The 19,639-nt window shown below is 44.3% G+C and overlaps 1 protein-coding gene across 1 annotated transcript in view; it reads right to left on the bottom strand.

The window, feature by feature from the left end:
* Positions 1–19,639, bottom strand: part of LOC147121900 (fibronectin-like) — a 124,183-nt gene that overhangs the window by 49,202 nt on the left and 55,342 nt on the right. Inside the window, exons 3-5 of the mRNA XM_085978040.1 lie at positions 12,679–12,939; positions 10,682–10,936; positions 545–814 (exon numbers count right to left, since the gene is read on the bottom strand). Of these exons, the coding sequence (XP_085834166.1) occupies positions 545–814; positions 10,682–10,936; positions 12,679–12,939 (786 nt within the window). The remainder of the gene's footprint in view (positions 1–544; positions 815–10,681; positions 10,937–12,678; positions 12,940–19,639) is intronic.

Below are 19,639 nucleotides of genomic sequence, written 5' to 3'. Positions count from 1 at the left end.
TGAGCCCCGTTAAAAAAGTGGCTGGGGCAGTGTGGGGGATGGTAGGTTCCTGAAATTTGAAAAAAAGTCCCTACCTGAAGTCTGCAGCCTACTCCCAGCACCCTCACAGACCATCTGGTCAGGGTGTCAGTGGCAGACACAGTGCCTTGTATTCCGGGTGCTCTTGCCTCTGGGTGTCTTGCCAGCCAGCGCGCTGGGAAATGAAATGGGAGGTCAGAAAAGCCCCATCCTGCCTCCAGCTGCTGCTACACAACCCCCAGGAGAGTGCCAGAAATCTCGGGAGATCATAACAGGGACTGGGACCCACTCTTCTGGGTCTTTTTATCCCAACTTTTCCATTCTGGTAACTAGGGACTACCCGGGGTGGGGATTAGGATAATTTACCCTGGGGAGTTTAAAGGGAATAGATCATAACTCCAAAAAATGGACAAAAAGATGATTGAAAAATAAAGGTCAATTTAGGAAGTCCTCTATTTACCAAGTTTTATTTTGCAATTGTTTCATTTGGATAGACAGTACAATCCACTTTACAAGGCTTACTTACATTCAGTTGTGTAATATATAGAAGCGCTTTCCCCACGCAGGTTGAAATCATTCAATGACTTTAAGGTGATGGTGTAATTGGTACATAGTGCAAGATCATTCAGCACCAGGAAATTAGTAAATGTTCTTTTAGTTGTTAAATCAGCACTTTCCATGGAATTCTTATGCACAGTTATTTCATATTCGAACGCTTCAGCCACTGGATTCCAATCTAATCGGATTGTACTTTGACTAAGAGCTGTGACTTTGATGTTAGATGGAGGCTGCACCACTGTAAATGGAAAAACAGCCAGTAAGTTTAACTCTCAAGGTATGTTAATGTATGGAAGCTTCCATGTAGTAGGCAGTAAAATGAATCCTAAAAAGAACAAAGAAAGACTTGTATTTATACAGCACCTTTCACCACCTCGAGGTGTCCCAAAGCGCTTTACAGCCAATGAAATTCTTTTGAAGCGTAGTCACTGTTGTAATGTAGGAAGCATGGCAGACAACATGCGCACAGCAAGCTCCCAAAAAGAGCATGTGATATTGACTAGATAATCTGTTTTGGTGATGTTGGTTGAGGGATAAATATTGACCAGGACACGGGGATAATTCCCCTGCTCTTCAAAATAGTGCCACGGGATCTTTTACATTCACCTGAGAGGGCAGACAGGGCCTCGGTTTAACATTGCATCTGAAAGACGGCACCTCCGACAATGCAGCACTCCCTCAGCACTGCACTGGAGTGTCAGCTAGATTCTGTGTTCAAGTCCTAATACCAATTATGGAGCAATTGTATTTTACTAAAGTGAGAAGTGAATCACCATTGCTGTCAACTACTTCCCAAAATACAAACAATGCAGAATTGTATATATGTATAAAAAGGTACAAGAAGTCACAAAATGTGTATATTATCAGCAGATCTCCTGTGGCATTACTCAGTTTGTCAGCAGAAACAGATACAGGTTAGAGTGGGACTACACTACCACCTAGTGGCCACAGCCTGCAACTACAGTGTCACTGTTGCCTTGGGAATCCTGTTACAACTGATTACATAGAGATATTCCAGCAAAAAAAAACTGCAGCAGTCCTATCTTCAAACAGCAGGATGTTCTCCTATCTCTGGCTCCCAGTCTCTTGCTGTTCTCACGCTCTCTCCTCCCACCCCAGCCCAATCTTCCACTCCCTCTTACTGATACCTGATCTACCTCTGCCCTTTCTCATTCTCTTTCGCTCCTTTCCTCTCCTTCATCCTTTTTCTGTCTTCTGGTTTTCCCCTGGAGGTTTTCTCTCTCTCGCTTCTAGTCTCCTCACCCTCTCTCTTCTCATGGACTTCCTGTTCTTCAATTGTGTTGTAACAGCAGCAGTGCTTGGATAGTCAGTGCATATATTAAATTATATCTTATTTATGGATCTGCAATGGCTAATGGAGTGAGCCCATAGAGGGCAGCGGGAAACCAGAGGATCAGCGAGAGGAAGAGCAGAGGAAGACCAGGAGCAGAAAGGCAGAAGGTAGGAGGAGACTGGAAGTAGATTGAAGACAAAGGGGGACTGGAAGCAGGAAGAGTGCAAGGCAAGACCGGGGGCGCAAGGCAAGAAAGTCAGGACGAGATGGGTATTAGAGAAAGAGAGAGGGAGCTGAGAGAAACTGGGGGCAGAGGGAGAAGAGTGGAAAAGTTGGTTCCCCCACTTTCAACACCAAAATAGTGACCCAGATTTCCCATCGTAGATACATAGAAACATAGAAGATAGGAGCAGGAGTAGGCCATTCGGCCCCTTGAGCCTGCTCCGCCATTCAATGCGATCATGGCAGATCATCCAAATTCAGTACCCTGTCCCTGCTTTCTCCCCATATCCCTTGATCCCTTTAGCCTTAAGAAATATATTTAACTCCTTGAATATATTTAATGAATTGGCCTCTACTGCCTTCTGTGGTAGAGAATTCCACAGGTTCACCACTCTCTGGGTGAAGAAATTCCTCCTCATTTCTGTCCTAAATGGCTTACCCCTTATCCTTAGACTGTGACCCCTGGTTCTGGACTCCCCGACCATCGGGAACATCCTGCACCTAGTCTGTCCACTCCTGTCAGAATTTTATAAGTTTCAATGAGAGCCCCTCTCATTCTTCTAAACTCCAGTGAATATAAGCCCAATCGACCCAATCTCTCCTCATACGTCATTCCTGCCATCCCAGATATCAGCCTGGTGAATCTTCGCTGAACCCCTTCCATGGCAAGAACGTCCTTCCTCAGATAATGCGACCAAAACTGCACACAATACTCAAGATGTGGTCTCATCAAGGCCCTGTACAACTGCAGCAAGACATCCTTGTTCCTGTACTCAAACCCTCTCGCTACGAAGGCCAACATACCATTTGTCTTCTTAACCACCTGCATGCTTACCTTCAGTGACTGGTGCACAAGGACACCCAGGTCTCGTTGCACTTCCCCTTCTCCCAATCTTGCCATTCAGATAATAATCTGCCTTCCTGTTTTTGACACCAAAGCGGACAACCTCGCATTTATCCACGTTATATTGCATCTGCCATGCTTCTGCCCAATCACCCAACCTGTCCAAATCATCCTGGAGTTTCTCGGCATCCTCCTCACAGCACACACGCCCACCCAGCTTTGTGTCATCTGCAAACTTGGAGATATTACATCTAGTTCCCTTGTCTAGATCATTAATATATATTGTGAATAGCTGGGGTCCAAGGACCGATCCCTGCGGTACTCCACTAGTCACTGCCTGCCACTCGGAAAAAGACCCGTTTAGTCCAACTCTTTGCTTTCTGTCTGCCAACCAGTTCTCTACCCAAGTCAATACCTTGCCCCCCAATCCCATGTGCCTTAACTTTACACGCTAACCTCTTATGCGGGACCTTATCGAAAGCCTTTTGTAAGTCCAAATACACCACATCCACTGGTTTGCCCTTATCTATTTTATCAGTTACATCCTCAAAAAATTCCAGTAGATTAGTCAAGCATGATTTACCTTTTGTAAATCCATGTTGACTTTGTCCGATCCTGTCACTGTTTTCCAAGTGCTCTGCTATTACATCTTTTATAATGGACTCTAGCATTTTCCCCACTACCAATGTCAGGCTTACTTCCCCGTTTTCTCTCTACCACCTTTTTTGAATAGTGGGGTACCATTAGCTACCCTCCAATCCATGGGTACTGTTCCAGATTCCATCGAATGTTGGAAGATGATCAGCAATGCATCTACTATTTCTAGGGCCACTTCCTTAAGTACCCTAGGATGTAGATTATCAGGTCCTGGGGATTTATCGGCCTTCAATCCCGTCAATTTCCCTAACACCATTTCCCTACAAATACTGATTTCTTTCAGTTCCTCCCTTTCATCAGACCCTATGTTCCCCGATATCTCTGGGAGGTTATTTGTGTCCTCCTTTGTGAAGACAGAACCAATGTCGTAGATATGGTAGTTAATATGGTAGTTTAGCATTGTTCCACTAAATTGGCTATGATCCAAAGTTTAGTTAATGTTTAACAATACTTAACTAAATGTTAGACTGGTGACAATAGGCAAGAGATTCAACTTGCAGCCACCTGTTTTGAGCCTGAAAATCAGGTGACCGACAGTTGAAAATCGGGGGAGAGGGTGGTCAGGCCTGCAAAATGGCAAGCAGCACACCCGCCTGAATCAAGTGTAAGGCTGCTTCCGTGGAAAGCAAAGAATAGGAGATTGAAATTCCACACCTCTGGAAGTCCAGTGGCCCGTCTATTTGCCTTCACTTTGACCCTGTTCCAAATTTGGGGCAGGATCATTTAAATATAAGGGTGGGCACCCACACTGCAGAGCCAGTGGACTTTCAGAGTGGTACCTTGTCACTTTAAAGGGGAAGGGCGCAGGCCGGGCGACCTACGTTTGGAACTTGGGTAATTTTTTTCGATGTTGCTCTTGTTGATATGTCAATGTCCCAGTGGGAATTGATCTCACTGTAGGGGCCCACTTAAGGCGTCATATGACAAGTATACTTGGTTTATTCAGGCGTACTTAATGCTGGTTGTACAACAGGCAGAACTGGTGGGATTTCCCACCACCAAAAAGTGATATTACAATGGTGGGGGGAGGGGGGGGAAGAACATAAGAAATAGGAGCAGGAGTCGGCCATTCGGCCCCTCGAGCCTGCTCCGCCATTCAATGAGATCATGGCTGATCTTCTACCTCATCTCCACTTGCCTGCACTATCCCCATATCCCTTGATTCCCTTAATATTCAAAAATCTATCGATCTCTGTCTTGAATATACACAACGACTGAGCCTCCACAGCCCTCTGGGGTAGAGAATTCAAAAGATTCACTACCCTCTGAGTAAAGAAATTTCTCCTCACTACAAGCCCACTGACTCCCACAGCTACCTGGACTACACTTCCTCCCACCCCGCCTCCTGTAAGGACTCTATTCCATTCTCCGCGCATCTGCTCTGACGATGCCACCTTCCACACCAGTGCTTCCGACATGTCTTCCTTTTTCCTCAACCGAGGATTCCCCTCTACTGTGGTTAACACGGCCCTCGACTGGGTCCGTTCTATCTCCCGCACTTCTGCCCTCACCCCTGCCCCACCCTCCTGGAACCAGATAGAGTTCCCCTTGTCCTCACCATTCACCCCACCAGCCTCCACATTCACCGGATCATCCTCCGCCATTTCCGCCACCTCCAGCATGATCCCACCACTAAACGGATCTTCCCCTCACCTCCCCTTTCAGCACTCTGTAGGGACCGCTCCCTCCGCGACACCCTAGTCCACTCCTCTATCACCCCCAGCACCCCTTCCCCTTCACCCGGCACCTTCCCGTGCAAGAGCAGGAGATGCAACACATGCCCTTGTACCCCCCCCCTTCCCACTGTCCAGGGCCCTAAACACCCCTTCCAGGTGAAACAGCGATTTACTTGTACTTCTTGCAATTTAGTATACTGTATTCGCTGCTCACGATGTGGTCTCCTCTACATTGGGGAGACCAAACGCAGATTGGGTGACCGCTTTGCGGAACACCTCTGTTCCGTCCGTAAGGGGGACCCCGAGCTTCCGGTTGCCTGTCACTTTAATTCACCGCTCCATTCCCACTCAGACCTCACCGTCCTCGACCTCTTGCATTGTTCCACGGAAGCTCAGCGTAAGCTTGAGGAACAGCACCTCATCTTTCAATTAGGCACTTTACAGCCCTCTGGACTCAACACAGTGTTCAACAATTTCAGATCATAACCTCGGCCCCTATCATATATATATATTTTATCCACAATTTTTGTTTGTGTCTTTTCTTCCCTCCCACATGGCAGCTGTCTTTCACTCTGCCAGCGCAATTCACACTTCATCTAGAGCCATCCTTTGTTTCTTAACCTGTCCCATTACCATCTCCTCTTGCCTTGAATATCTCTTAATGCCTCTTTTCTTCTCCTGCCTTCCATCCTATCCCAGACCTTCCCTTTTGTTCTTTCATCCCCTCCCCCATTTCCCTGCCACTAAACTTGCTTTAAAATCTGCTCCTTTTCCTGCTTTTTTCCAGTTTTGACGAAAGGTCTTCGACCTGATACGTTAACTCTGTTTCTCTCTCTACGGATGCTGCCTGGCCTGCTGAGGTTTTCCAGCGTTTTCTGTTGTTATTTCAAATTTCTCCTCATCTCAGTCCTAAATGGCCGACCCCTTATTCTGAGACTGTGACCCTTGGTTCTAGACTCCCCAGCCAGGGGAAACATTCTCCCTGAATCTACCCTGTCAAGTCCTGTAAGAATTTTGTATGGTTCAATGAGATCACCTATCATTCTTCTAAACAGTTCAGAGAATATAGGCCTAGTCTACTCAATCTCTCCTCAAAGGACAATCCCCCCATCCCAGGAACCAGTCTGGTGAACCTTCGTTGCACTCCCTCTATGGCAAGTAGAACCTTCCTTAGCATAGTTTTATGAAAAGGAAATCACGTTTAACAAATTTGCTGGAGTTATTTGAGGATATAACGAGCAGGGTGGATAAAGGGGAACCAGTAGATGTCGTGTATTTGGATTTCCAGAAGGCATTCGATAAGGTGCCACATAAAAGGTTGCTACACAAGATAAGAGCTCACGGGGTTGGGGTAATACATTAGCATGGATAGAGGATTGGCTAACTAACAGAAAGTCGGGATAAATGGATAATTTTCAGGTTGGCAAACTGTAACTAGTGGGGTGCTGCAGGGATCAGTGCTGGGGCCTCAACTATTTACAATCTATATTAATGACTTGGATGAAGGGACTGAGTGTAATGTAGCCAAATTTGCTGATGATACAAAGGTAGGTGGGAAAGCAAATTGTGTAGAGGATGCAAAGAATCTCCAAAGGGATATAGATAGGCTAAGTGAGTGGGCAAAAATCTAGCAGATGGAGTTTAATGTGGGAAAATGCGAGGTTATCCACTTTGGTAGGAAAAATAAAAAAAGCAAATTATTTTTTAAATGGGGAGAGATTACAAAATGCTGAGGTACAGAGGGATCTGGGGATCCTTGTACATGAATCATAAAAGGTTAGCATGCAGGTACAGCAAGTAATTAGGAAGGCAAATGGAATGTTGGCCTTTATTGCAAAGGGAATCAAGTATAAAAGTAGGTAAGTTCTGTTACAACTGTACAGGGCATTGGTGAGACCACACCTGGAGTACTGCATACAATTTTGATCTCCTTATTTAAGGAAAGATCTTCTTCTTTGGCAGTCCCTCGGAACTGGGAGTGACTTGCTTCCACATTAAAAATGAGTTCGCAGGTGACTGATGAGTCCAATGCGGGACCTACAGTCTCTGTCACAGGTGGGGCAGATGGTGGTTGAAGGGGCAGGTGGGTGGGGTGCTTGGGTTGACCTTGCGCTGCCTGCGCTTCGCTTCCGCTTGCTCCCGGCGAAGAGACTCGAGGTGTTCGGCGCCTTCCCGAATGCTTCTCCTCCACTTTGTGCAGTCTTGGGCCAGGGATTCCCAGGTGTCGGTGGGGATGTTACACTTTTTCAAGGAGGCTTTGAGGGTGTCCTTGAAGCATTTCCTCTGCCCACCTGGGGCTCTCTTGCTGTGCCGGAGCTCCGAGTAGAGCACTTGGTTTGGGAGTCTAGTATCGGGCATGTGGACAATGTGACCCGTCCATCGGAGCTGATCGAACGTGGTCAAAGTTTCAATGCTGGGGATGTTGGCCTGAGCAAGAACACTGACGTTAGTGCAACTATCCTGCCAATGGATTTGCTGGATCTTGCGGAGGCAGCGTTAGTGGTACCTCTCCAGTGCTTTGAGGTGCCTGCTGTACATGGTCCATGTCTCTGAGGCATACAGCAGGGTGGGTATCACTACTGCTCTGTAGACCATGAACTTAGTGCCGGGTTTGAGGTCCTGGTCTTCAAACACCCTCTTCCTCAGGCGACCGAAGGCTGCGCTGGCACACTGAAGGCGGTGTTGGACTTCGTCGTCGACATCTGCCCTTGTTGACAGAAGGCTCCCAAGGTATGGAAAGTGGTCCATGTTGTCCAAGGCCTTGTCGTGGATTTTGATAATCGGGGGACAGTACTGTGTGGCGGGAGCAGGTTGGTAGAGGACCTTTGTCTTACAGATGTTTAGTGTAAGGCCCATGCTCTCGTACGCTTCGGTGACGGTGTGGACGATGGTTTGGAGTTTGACCTCCGAGTGAGCGCAGATGTAAGCGTTGTCTGCATACTGTAATTTGATGACGGAGGATGGGACGACCTTGGATCCGGACTGGAGGCGACGGAGGTTGAACAGTTTCCCGTTTGTTCTGTAAATTAGCTCCACTCCAGCGGGGAGCTTACTGAGGGTGAGATGGAGCATTGCAGCAAGGAAGATCGAGAAGAGCATTGGTGCAATGACACAGCCTTGCTTGACCCCATATACTTGCATTGGAGGCAGTTCAGAGAAGGTTCACGAGGTTGATTCTGGAGATGAAGGGGTTGCCTTATGAAGAAAAGTTGAGCAGGTTGGGCCTATACTCATTGGAGTTTAGAAGAATGAGAGGGGATCTTATTGAAACATATAAGATTCTGAAGGGGCTTGACAGGGTAGATGCAGAGAGGATGTTTTCCCTCGTGGGGGAATCTAGAACTAGGGGGCATAATTTCAGAATAAGGGGAAACCCTTTTAAATCGGAAATGAGGAGGATTTTCTTCTCTCAGAGGGTCGTGAATCTTTGGAATTCTCTTCCCCAGAGAGCTGTGGAGGCTGGATCATTGAATATATTTAAGGTGGAGATCGACAGAATTTTGAACGATAAGGGAGTCAAGGGTTAAGGGGAGCGGGCAGGGAAGTGGAGTTGAGGCCAAGATCAGATCAGCCATGATCTTATTGAATGGCGGAGCAGGCTCGAGGAGCCAAATGACCTACTCCTGCTCCTACGTCTTATGTTCTTAGGTGAGGAGACCAAAACTGTACACAATACTCCAGGTGCGGTCGCACCAGGGCCCTATATAATTGCAGTAATTGCCTTTAATCTTCTACTCGAATTCTCTTGTAATAATGGTCAACATACCATTTGCTTTCCTAATTGCTTGCTGTACCTGCATGTTAACTTTCAGTGATTCATGTACAAGGGCACCCAGGTCCCTCTGAGCACCAACATATCCCAATCACTCACCATTTAAAAAATACTCTGCTTTTCTATTTTTCCTACCCAAAGTGGATAGCTTCACATTTCTCCACATTATATTCCATTTGCCATGTTCTTGCCCACTACTTAGCCTGTCTATATCCCCTTGAAGCCTCCTTGCATCCTCCTCACAACTTACATTTCCACCCAGTTTTGTATCATCAGGAAACTTGGATATATTACATTTGGTCCCCTCATCCAAATCATTGATATAGATTGTGAATAGCTGAGGCCCAAGCACTGATCCTTGCGGTACTCCACTAGTTGCAGCCTGCCAACCCGGAAATTACCCGTTTATTCCTACTCTCTGTTTTCTGTCCATTAACCAATCCTCAATCCATGCTAGTATATTACCCCCAATCCCATCAGCCCTAATTTTGTTTAATAACCTCTTGTGTGGCACCTTATCGAATGCCTTCTGAAAATCCAAATACATCACATCCACTGGTTTCCCCTTCTCTATTCTGCTAGTTACAATCTCAAAAAACTCTAACAGATTTGTCAAACACGATTTCCCTTTCATAAATCCATGTTGACTCTGCCCAATCCTATTATTATTTTCTAACTGCCCTGTTACCACCTCCTTAATAATAGATTCTAGCATTTTCCCTACTACTGATGTCAGGCTAACTGGTCTGTCGTTCCCCGTTTTCTCTCGCCCTCCTTTCTTAAATAGTAGGGTTACATTTGCCACCTTCCATAGATTCTAGAATGGTTCCCGCGGATTGGAAGTTTGGAAAATGACAACCAATGCATCCACTATCTCTACAGCCACCTCTTTCAAAACCCTAGGATGTAGGCCATCAGATCCAGGGGATTTATCGGCTTTCAGTCCCATTAATTTCTCCAGGATAAAGATGGATAAAATTCCTCTCCCCATCCAGTCAACACTAATTTCACACCATAAATGGTGCAGAATTTATAAGCTTGCATGTTATTGCATTTGGCAACACCTCAATTTTTAAAATTCTCATCCTTGTTTTCAAATCCCTCCATGGTCTTGCCCCTCCCTATCTCTGTAATCTCCTCCAGCTCTACAACTCTCTGAGATCGCTGTGTTCTTCCAACTCTGGCCTCTTGTGCATCACCCACTCCCTTTGCCCCTGCGATGATGGCCATGCCTTCAGCTGCCTAGGCCCTAAGCTCTGGAATTCCCTCTACCTCTCTCTTCCTCCTTTAAGACGCTCCTTAAAACCTACCTCTTTGGCCAAGCTTTGGGTCATCTGTCCTAATATCTCCTTATGTGGCTCAGTGTCAAATTTTGTTTGATAACCCTCCTGTGAAGCACCTTGGGATGTTTTACTATGTTAAAGGTGCTATATAAATGCAAGTTGTTGTTATTCTTCATAGCTTGAATCAAATACAACCATTCTCCATCAACATTTGAAAATAGTTTTAAAATGAACTATTTCAATTGTACACCAAACCAAACATAAATGGACCCAAATCTGACTTCCACATTTACTCTAGATCGGATTCTATGAAAGGAGGTTTTACAGCTATATGTAGGCAACAAAAAGGTTACTTACAGGTGACGACGTTCCTTACTTTGCTAGCACCTCCAACACCAGCGGAATTTGCAGCAAAGATTTTAATGCTGTAGACAGTGGACGGATCCAATCCTGGGATAATTCCTTTGCTGTTGCTAAATGTCAAATTATAGTTTCTAGTGTTGGATTTCACATTCAAAATGTACCGATTTACTCCCAGTACTTTAGTCCATTCAGCAATGATTACTGAACTTGAATTAGATTTTAGGCTGAGCAACTGTGGTCTCCTTGGCACTTCACAAATGAAAAAACAAAATGGGATTGTTAACAACCAAACAGTGTTTATGAAAAGAAATGTAATTTTTTTCTGAAACTGCTAGAAGCTTAAAATAAGTGTATGGTATTTCACTGTCACTATGATATTATCCACTAACGGAAATAAAAACAATTTTACATATGAAGGAAATATTGTTCAAACATTATTACCAAATGTTACCCTCTGAACTTATTTTCTCCCCTCCACACTATGCACCGTGCCCAACTGAGAGGGCACCAGGTAGCCAATGATGGGCCTTTGTCAATTCCACTCTACATCTGGTTGCCAGTGTGGAGTATATTAACTTCTCCTCCTACTTTGCTCCCTGTTGGGAAACACTATAGCCTAAAATCTGCTCCATCAACCTGAAATTGAGCATTCATCATGTGTTGGGAATGGTGGAGGTAAATATAGTTCTTATCACATATTAATATATCAATGCACTGCATTGCTGGATTGTCTCATGCTCAAACAGTATTAAATTCCAATTAATGCCCTAAAGTCTTACTGTAAATGATGGTACATTATCAACATCCTATTGCCTGTGAGAAAAACCTCCACCATGCAGTGAGGATAGCAACTCTGGATGATGATACTCCTTTGAACATATTACTTACAGTACAGTAATTTACATAGACAAGTACACAGCAAAACTCATCTGATACCACTTTACAATTCTCATTTGGCACATATAACTTACAAAGATACTAAACTCCCTTTGGTGAGATGGTACAATGCATTGGGAAAGGAGCCAAGTGTTGGCCAGCCACTTTCCCACAGGAACGAAGGCCAAAGTGGAGGGAGAGTCATAGCAGGATGGCAGAGACTTGGGAGCAGGTCTGCTGCCTGTTTGTCTACCCTCTTTATTCCAAGGTGATAGTTGGCACTAGGAAATAGAAACAAAAGGGGATCATTTTAACCTAACTCATTGGGTGTAAAACCCATGGGATCGTTGGTTTTACACCCCGCCCAATATTATTCCATTGATTTCAGTTTCCCAATGAACAGGTTAGGTTTAAATTGCCCCCAAATCATTTTTGCTAGTTTTCTGGGTTAACGTGTGGAGCAGCACTGAAACCTTTTAGGCAGGCTTTAGTAAGCAGGATTTGTTACCATAGCAAGACTATCAGCTTATAATTAGCAGGCCTCACCACACCAGACAATGAACTAAGAACTCTGACCAACTATTGGGGGAACCTTGGGTGGAATTCTCCCTCCTACCTGTTATAGCACCTTATCGAGCCATTTCAAAGCATTTCACATAATAAATTAATGTTGGAGTGCCAACACTGTTCTCATATAGGCAAACATGGTTGCAACATCCTACAAACAGCAATGAGATGCATTATTAGTTAATCTGTTCTTTTGGTGATACTGGTTGATGAAGAATGTTGGCAGAACAGCAGGAGGACACTCTGCCCTTCTTTGAATAATGTCAAGTGATCTTCAATGTCCACCTGAACCACCGGAACAGACAGATGGGAGTTTGGTATAATGTCTAATCCAAGAGGATAGCACCTACAAGACTACAGCACTGCCTTAGCACTGCACTGCACTGTTGATCTGAAATACAAGCTTATGCACCTGGTGTGGGACTTGAACCCACAGCTTCCTGACCTAGAATCAAGAGTGCTATACAATGATCCAAGCTGACACATGGAAAAGGCGGGGCGGGGAATTCCAACCCTTGTCTCCATTAAGGAAGTGAGGATTATCTTACCCGTTCTTCCTGTTCGCCATGCAGTAGCGGCTACAGTCAAATGTCTAAAAGCTTTGACTGTCACGTTATACAGCACTCCTGCTCTCAACCTTTGAAATGTTCTTTTGGTGCTAAAGGGAGGTGCGATGACGGTGAATGGTAGATTTCTGGTATTATTCACAATCCTTAGGTCAATAACGTAAGTATTAGCATGAGGGTATGGTGTCCATGATACTTTTAACTTGGATGAGGCCTCTGACGATATTTCAGTGATGGCAAATCCTGTGAAAACAATGCGGAAATCTCTTACATCTTTTTATGGTACAGCTTACACAGTCATTTTCACATCATACAGACGATAAACTATTAATATTGACACCATTGAATTTAGCCATAGGTTAAATTAATTATTCCACCTCGCAGTCACAAAAGGAACAGCTCACACATAAATGTTACCTCAGACATATCGATAAAAATAAGGATTTCTTTAACAATGTATAAAATACAGTTTTGGTGATACCTTTCTTTTTAATCTTAATTCACTGCCCATTCATCTTTATCCTCTAATCCGAAATAATAAATATGTCCAATTTTAACACCTCAATTGATTCTGCATCTGTAAGCTTTGGGGCATTACATTCCATATTCTGACATTCCTGGATTTACTTTTAATTGACTTAAGAGTCATTCTCTAGTTATACTGTCAATCATTTTAAACATTTTAGTCAGATCACCCGATAACCACTTCATCACTAGGGAATATAACCCAAGATTACACAATCTCCCATTATAGTTAAATTTCTATGTCCCCACAAGAAGGTTGCTGTTATATATATGAAGTGACCACTTTGTGAGTATTTGACACATGATTTCATTAGAAACAACATCATGAGTGACGTAATAAAGACTCACTACGCACTTGGTTGAACATAAAGCAAGGCTTTAATCGACTTGTAACAAAACATGGAGGTCTAGTTAGTAGTCACTAGCTTCCTGTTTCCAGATTGTCTCTGGCCAAGTTGGGCCCACGCCCGAGTATTTATACTCCTCGGACGGTGCCCTCAGCTGGCCATCAAGTAGTACTTCCTGAGTTACTTCTTGTAGAAGTTGCGATTTATGACAATGAGCATCCTCAATTTTGCTTGCACCCCCACCCTTCCATGGACAGGCTCAAGGCTCAACTTATTTCATAGTGGACATGGGCCCACAGTATAAAGTTGTCCATAGTTTACTCAGAAAGTCTGCAAAGATATGTCAATGTGGAGAATGGGAGTTTTACTCTGAATCATGGTTGAACTTTATTTTATCTGGAAGTGCATAATATTGTCACTGGATACCAAAAATGGAAAATCTATATTCCATTCCTCAATAATGATGCCCCTCACCTTGTTGAATTAAAAACGTTTCTGACTCAATCAACATCAGTAATAAAAACAGAAAATGCTGGAAATACACAGCAGGTCAAGCAGCATCTGTGGAGAGCGAAATAGAAAGCTTCAGGTCTGGCTGGACCAGGGTGATCTCTTTGGTGAGAAGCTCAGATTCTTGCTTCCGTGCTCAGAGAGGAACCTGAGCTGCGGAGAGACAATAACCATCTCCTCCTAGTTACCAGAGCCTAGAGTCACTAAGAAAGTCAGTCACTTTGTTACAATCATGCCATTAAAATGTCCTACCACTTTTATAGCAAATTGGTTTGCAAAATAAACTCTTTGCAGCATCAAAGCTAAGGAAATTCAATGTCTTCAAATGGACAACTTCAAGATGTGTACGATTATCATATCTCTTTCCGACTATGTGCACTTCCTTTAGATGTTTAGAAAGTATACTTCCACATCTTTATCAAGTCATACCATAAAGTTTCTTCAGTTTATTATTGAGGGGATTCTTGTTATCAGCATGGGATCCTCCTGTTTGCATAGTCAAAGCGAAAGTCTTCCCAATTTCTGTCAAGGTCAATGAACAACACCCCATTGCTCTTAAATGGACTAATGTTTTTGTTAAATTACCCCAGAGTCTGCTGACACAAATTCAGAATCTCCTTTGTGCAAAAGGTTGCTTTGTAGACAATACGGTTTGGTATTGTTATCAAAAGGTTCGTTTAATGACTTCTGTGCAACGGTTTAACGGCTGTTCCCAGAATTGAAGATAGATGCCCAAAACTAAGGCTATTGGAATTGCTAGTGATCACTATACTTGTAGCACTCTATGCTAGCGATCACTGTACTTGTAGCACTCTATGCTAGCGATCACTGTACTTGCAGCACTCTATGCTAGTGATCACTACTTGTAGCACTCTATGCTAGTGATCACTGTACTTGTAGCACTCTATGCTAGCGATCACTGTACTTGTAGCACTCTATGCTAGCGATCACTGTACTTGTAGCACTCTATGCTAGCGATCACTGTACATGTAGCACTCTATGCTAGCGATCACTTTACTTGTAGCACTCTATGCTAGCGATCACTGTACTTGTAGCACTCTATGCTAGCGATCACTGTACTTGTAGCACTCTATGCTAGCGATCACTGTACTTGTAGCACTCTATGCTAGCGATCACTGTACTTGTAGCACTCTATGCTAGCGATCACTGTACTTGTAGCACTCTATGCTAGCGATCACTGTACTTGTAGCACTCTATGCTAGCGATCACTGTACTTGTAGCACTCTATGCTAGCGATCACTGTACTTGTAGCACTCTATGCTAGCGATCACTGTACTTGTAGCACTCTATGCTAGCGATCACTGTACTTGTAGCACTCTATGCCAGCGATCACTGTACTTGTAGCACTCTATGCTAGGGATCACTGTACTTGTAGCACTCTATGCTAGCGATCACTGTACTTGTAGCACTCTATGCTAGCGATCACTGTACTTGTAGCACTTTATGCTAGCGATCACTATACTTGTAGCACTCTATGCTAGCGATCACTGTACTTGTAGCACTCTATGCTAGCGATCACTGTACTTGTAGCACTCTATGCTAGCGATCACTACTTGTAGCACTCTATGCAAGCGATCACTGTACTTGTAGCACTCTATGCTAGTGATCACTGTACTTGTAGCACTCTATGCTAGCGATCACTGTACTTGTAGCACTCTATGCTAGCGATCACTGTACTTGTAGCACTCTATGCTAGCGATCACTGTACTTGTAGCACTTTATGCTAGCGATCACTATACTTGTAGCACTCTATGCTAGTGATCACTGCACTTGTAGCACTCTATGCTAGCGATCACTGTACTTGTAGCACTCTATGCTAGCGATCACTGTACTTGTAGCACTCTATGCTAGCGATCACTGTACTTGTAGCACTCTATGCTAGCGATCACTGTACTTGTCGCACTCTATGCTCGCGATCACTGTACTTGTAGCACTCTATGCTAGCGATCACTGTACTTGCAGCACTCTATGCTAGTGATCACTGTACTTGTAGCACTCTATGCTAGCGATCACTGTACTTGTAGCACTCTATGCTAGTGATCACTGTACTTGTAGCACTCTATGCTAGTGATCACTGTACTTGTAGCACTCTATGCTAGCGATCACTGTACTTGTAGCACTCTATGCTAGTGATCACTGTACTTGTAGCACTCTATGCTAGCGATCACTGTACTTGTAGCACTCTATGCTAGCGATCACTGTACTTGCAGCACTCTATGCTAGTGATCACTGTACTTGTAGCACTCTATGCTAGTGATCACTGTACTTGTAGCACTCTATGCTAGCGATCACTGTACTTGCAGCACTCTATGCTAGTGATCACTGTACTTGTAGCACTCTATGCTAGCGATCACTGTACTTGTAGCACTCTATGCTAGCGATCACTGTACTTGTAGCACTCTATGCTAGCGATCACTGTACTTGTAGCACGCTATGCTAGCGATCACTGTACTTGTAGCACTTTATGCTAGCGATCACTATACTTGTAGCACTCTATGCTAGCGATCACTGTACTTGTAGCACTCTATGCTAGCGATCACTACTTGTAGCACTCTATGCTCGCGATCACTGTACTTGTAGCACTCTATGCTAGTGATCACTGTACTTGTAGCACTCTATGCTAGCGATCACTGTACTTGTAGCACTCTATGCTAGCGATCACTGTACTTGTAGCACTCTATGCTAGCGATCACTGTACTTGTAGCACTTTATGCTAGCGATCACTATACTTGTAGCACTCTATGCTTGCGATCACTGTACTTGTAACACTCTATGCTAGCGATCACGATACTTGTAGCACTCTATGCTAGCGATCACTGTACTTGTAGCACTCTATGCTAGCGATCACTGTACTTGTAGCACTCTATGCTAGTGATCACTGTACTTGTAGCACTCTATGCTAGCGATCACTGTACTTGTAGCACTCTATGCTAGCGATCACTGTACTTGCAGCACTCTATGCTAGTGATCACTGTACTTGTAGCACTCTATGCTAGCGATCACTGTACTTGTAGCACTCTATGCTAGCGATCACTGTACTTGTAGCACTCTATGCTAGCGATCACTGTACTTGTAGCACTCTATGCTAGCGATCACTGTACTTGCAGCACTCTATGCTAGTGATCACTGTACTTGTAGCACTCTATGCTAGCGATCACTGTACTTGTAGCACTCTATGCTAGTGATCACTGTACTTGTAGCACTCTATGCTAGTGATCACTGTACTTGTAGCACTCTATGCTAGCGATCACTACTTGTAGCACTCTATGCTAGCGATCACTGTACTTGTAGCACTCTATGCTAGCGATCACTGTACTTGTAGCACTCTATGCTAGTGATCACTGTACTTGTAGCACTCTATGCTAGCGATCACTGTACTTGTAGCACTCTATGCTAGTGATCACTGTACTTGTAGCACTCTATGCTAGCGATCACTGTACTTGTAGCACTCTATGCTAGTGATCACTGTACTTGTAGCACTCTATGCTAGTGATCACTGTACTTGTAGCACTCTATGCTAGCGATCACTACTTGTCGCACTCTATGCTAGCGATCACTGTACTTGTAGCACTCTATGCTAGTGATCACTGTACTTGTAGCACTCTATGCTAGCGATCACTGTACTTGTAGCACTCTATGCTAGCGATCACTGTACTTGTAGCACTCTATGCTAGCGATCACTATACTTGTAGCACTCTATGCTAGCGATCCCTGTACTTGTAGCACTCTATGCTAGCGATCACTGTACTTGTAGCACTCTATGCTAGCGATCACTGTACTTGTAGCACTCCCTGCTAGCGATCACTGTACTTGTAGCACTCTATGCTAGCGATCACTGTACTTGTAGCACTCTATGCTAGCGATCACTGTACTTGTAGCACTCTATGCTAGTGATCACTGTACTTGTAGCACTCTATGCTAGCGATCACTGTACTTGTAGCACTCTATGCTAGCGATCACTGTACTTGTAGCACTCTATGCTAGTGATCACTGTACTTGCAGCACTCTATGCTAGCGATCACTGTACTTGTAGCACTCTATGCTAGTGATCACTGTACTTGTAGCACTCTATGCTAGTGATCACTGTACTTGCAGCACTCTATGCTAGTGATCACTGTACTTGTAGCACTCTATGCTAGCGATCACTGTACTTGTAGCACTCTATGCTAGCGATCACTGTACTTGTAGCACTCTATGCTAGCGATCACTGTACTTGTAGCACTCTATGCTAGCGATCACTGTACTTGTAGCACTCTATGCTAGCGATCACTGTACTTGTAGCACTCTATGCTAGCGATCACTGTACTTGTAGCACTCTATGCTAGCGATCACTGTACTTGTAGCACTCTATGCTAGTGATCACTGTACTTGTAGCACTCTATGCTAGCGATCACTGTACTTGTAGCACTCTATGCTAGCGATCACTGTACTTGTAGCACTCTATGCTAGCGATCACTGTACTTGTAGCACTCTATGCTAGTGATCACTGTACTTGTAGCACTCTATGCTAGCGATCACTGTACTTGTAGCACTCTATGCTAGCGATCACTGTACTTGTAGCACTCTATGCTAGCGATCACTGTACTTGTAGCACTCTATGCTAGCGATCACTGTACTTGTAGCACTCTATGCTAGCGATCACTGTACTTGTAGCACTCTATGCTAGCGATCACTGTACTTGTAGCACTCTATGCTAGCGATCACTGTACTTGTAGCACTCTATGCTAGCGATCACTGTACTTGTAGCACTCTATGCTAGCGATCACTGTACTTGTAGCACTCTATGCTAGCGATCACTGTACTTGTAGCACTCTATGCTAGTGATCACTGTACTTGTAGCACTCTATGCTAGCGATCACTGTACTTGTAGCACTCTATGCTAGCGATCACTACTTGTAGCACTCTATGCTAGCGATCACTGTACTTGTAGCACTCTATGCTAGCGATCACTGTACTTGTAGCACTCTATGCTAGCGATCACTGTACTTGTAGCACTCTATGCTAGCGATCACTGTACTTGTAGCACTCTATGCTAGCGATCACTGTACTTGTAGCACTCTATGCTAGTGATCACTGTACTTGTAGCACTCTATGCTAGCGATCACTACTTGTAGCACTCTATGCTAGCGATCACTGTACTTGTAGCACTCTATGCTAGCGATCACTGTACTTGTAGCACTCTATGCTAGCGATCACTGTACTTGTAGCACTCTATGCTAGCGATCACTGTACTTGTAGCACTCTATGCTAGCGATCACTGTACTTGTAGCACTCTATGCTAGCGATCACTACTTGTAGCACTCTATGCTAGCGATCACTGTACTTGTAGCACTCTATGCTAGCGATCACTGTACTTGTAGCACTCTATGCTAGCGATCACTGTACTTGTAGCACTCTATGCTAGCGATCACTACTTGTAGCACTCTATGCTAGCGATCACTGTACTTGTAGCACTCTATGCTAGCGATCACTGTACTTGTAGCACTCTATGCTAGCGATCACTGTACTTGTAGCACTCTATGCTAGCGATCACTGTACTT

Source organism: Somniosus microcephalus, chromosome 3 (genome assembly GCF_052327205.1).
Source record: "Somniosus microcephalus isolate GS21.2 chromosome 3, FLI_Smic_1.0, whole genome shotgun sequence".
Taxonomy (NCBI): domain Eukaryota; kingdom Metazoa; phylum Chordata; class Chondrichthyes; order Squaliformes; family Somniosidae; genus Somniosus; species Somniosus microcephalus.
The sequence above is the reverse complement of the archived record's forward strand: the minus strand, read 5'-3'. Positions and strand labels throughout refer to the sequence as shown.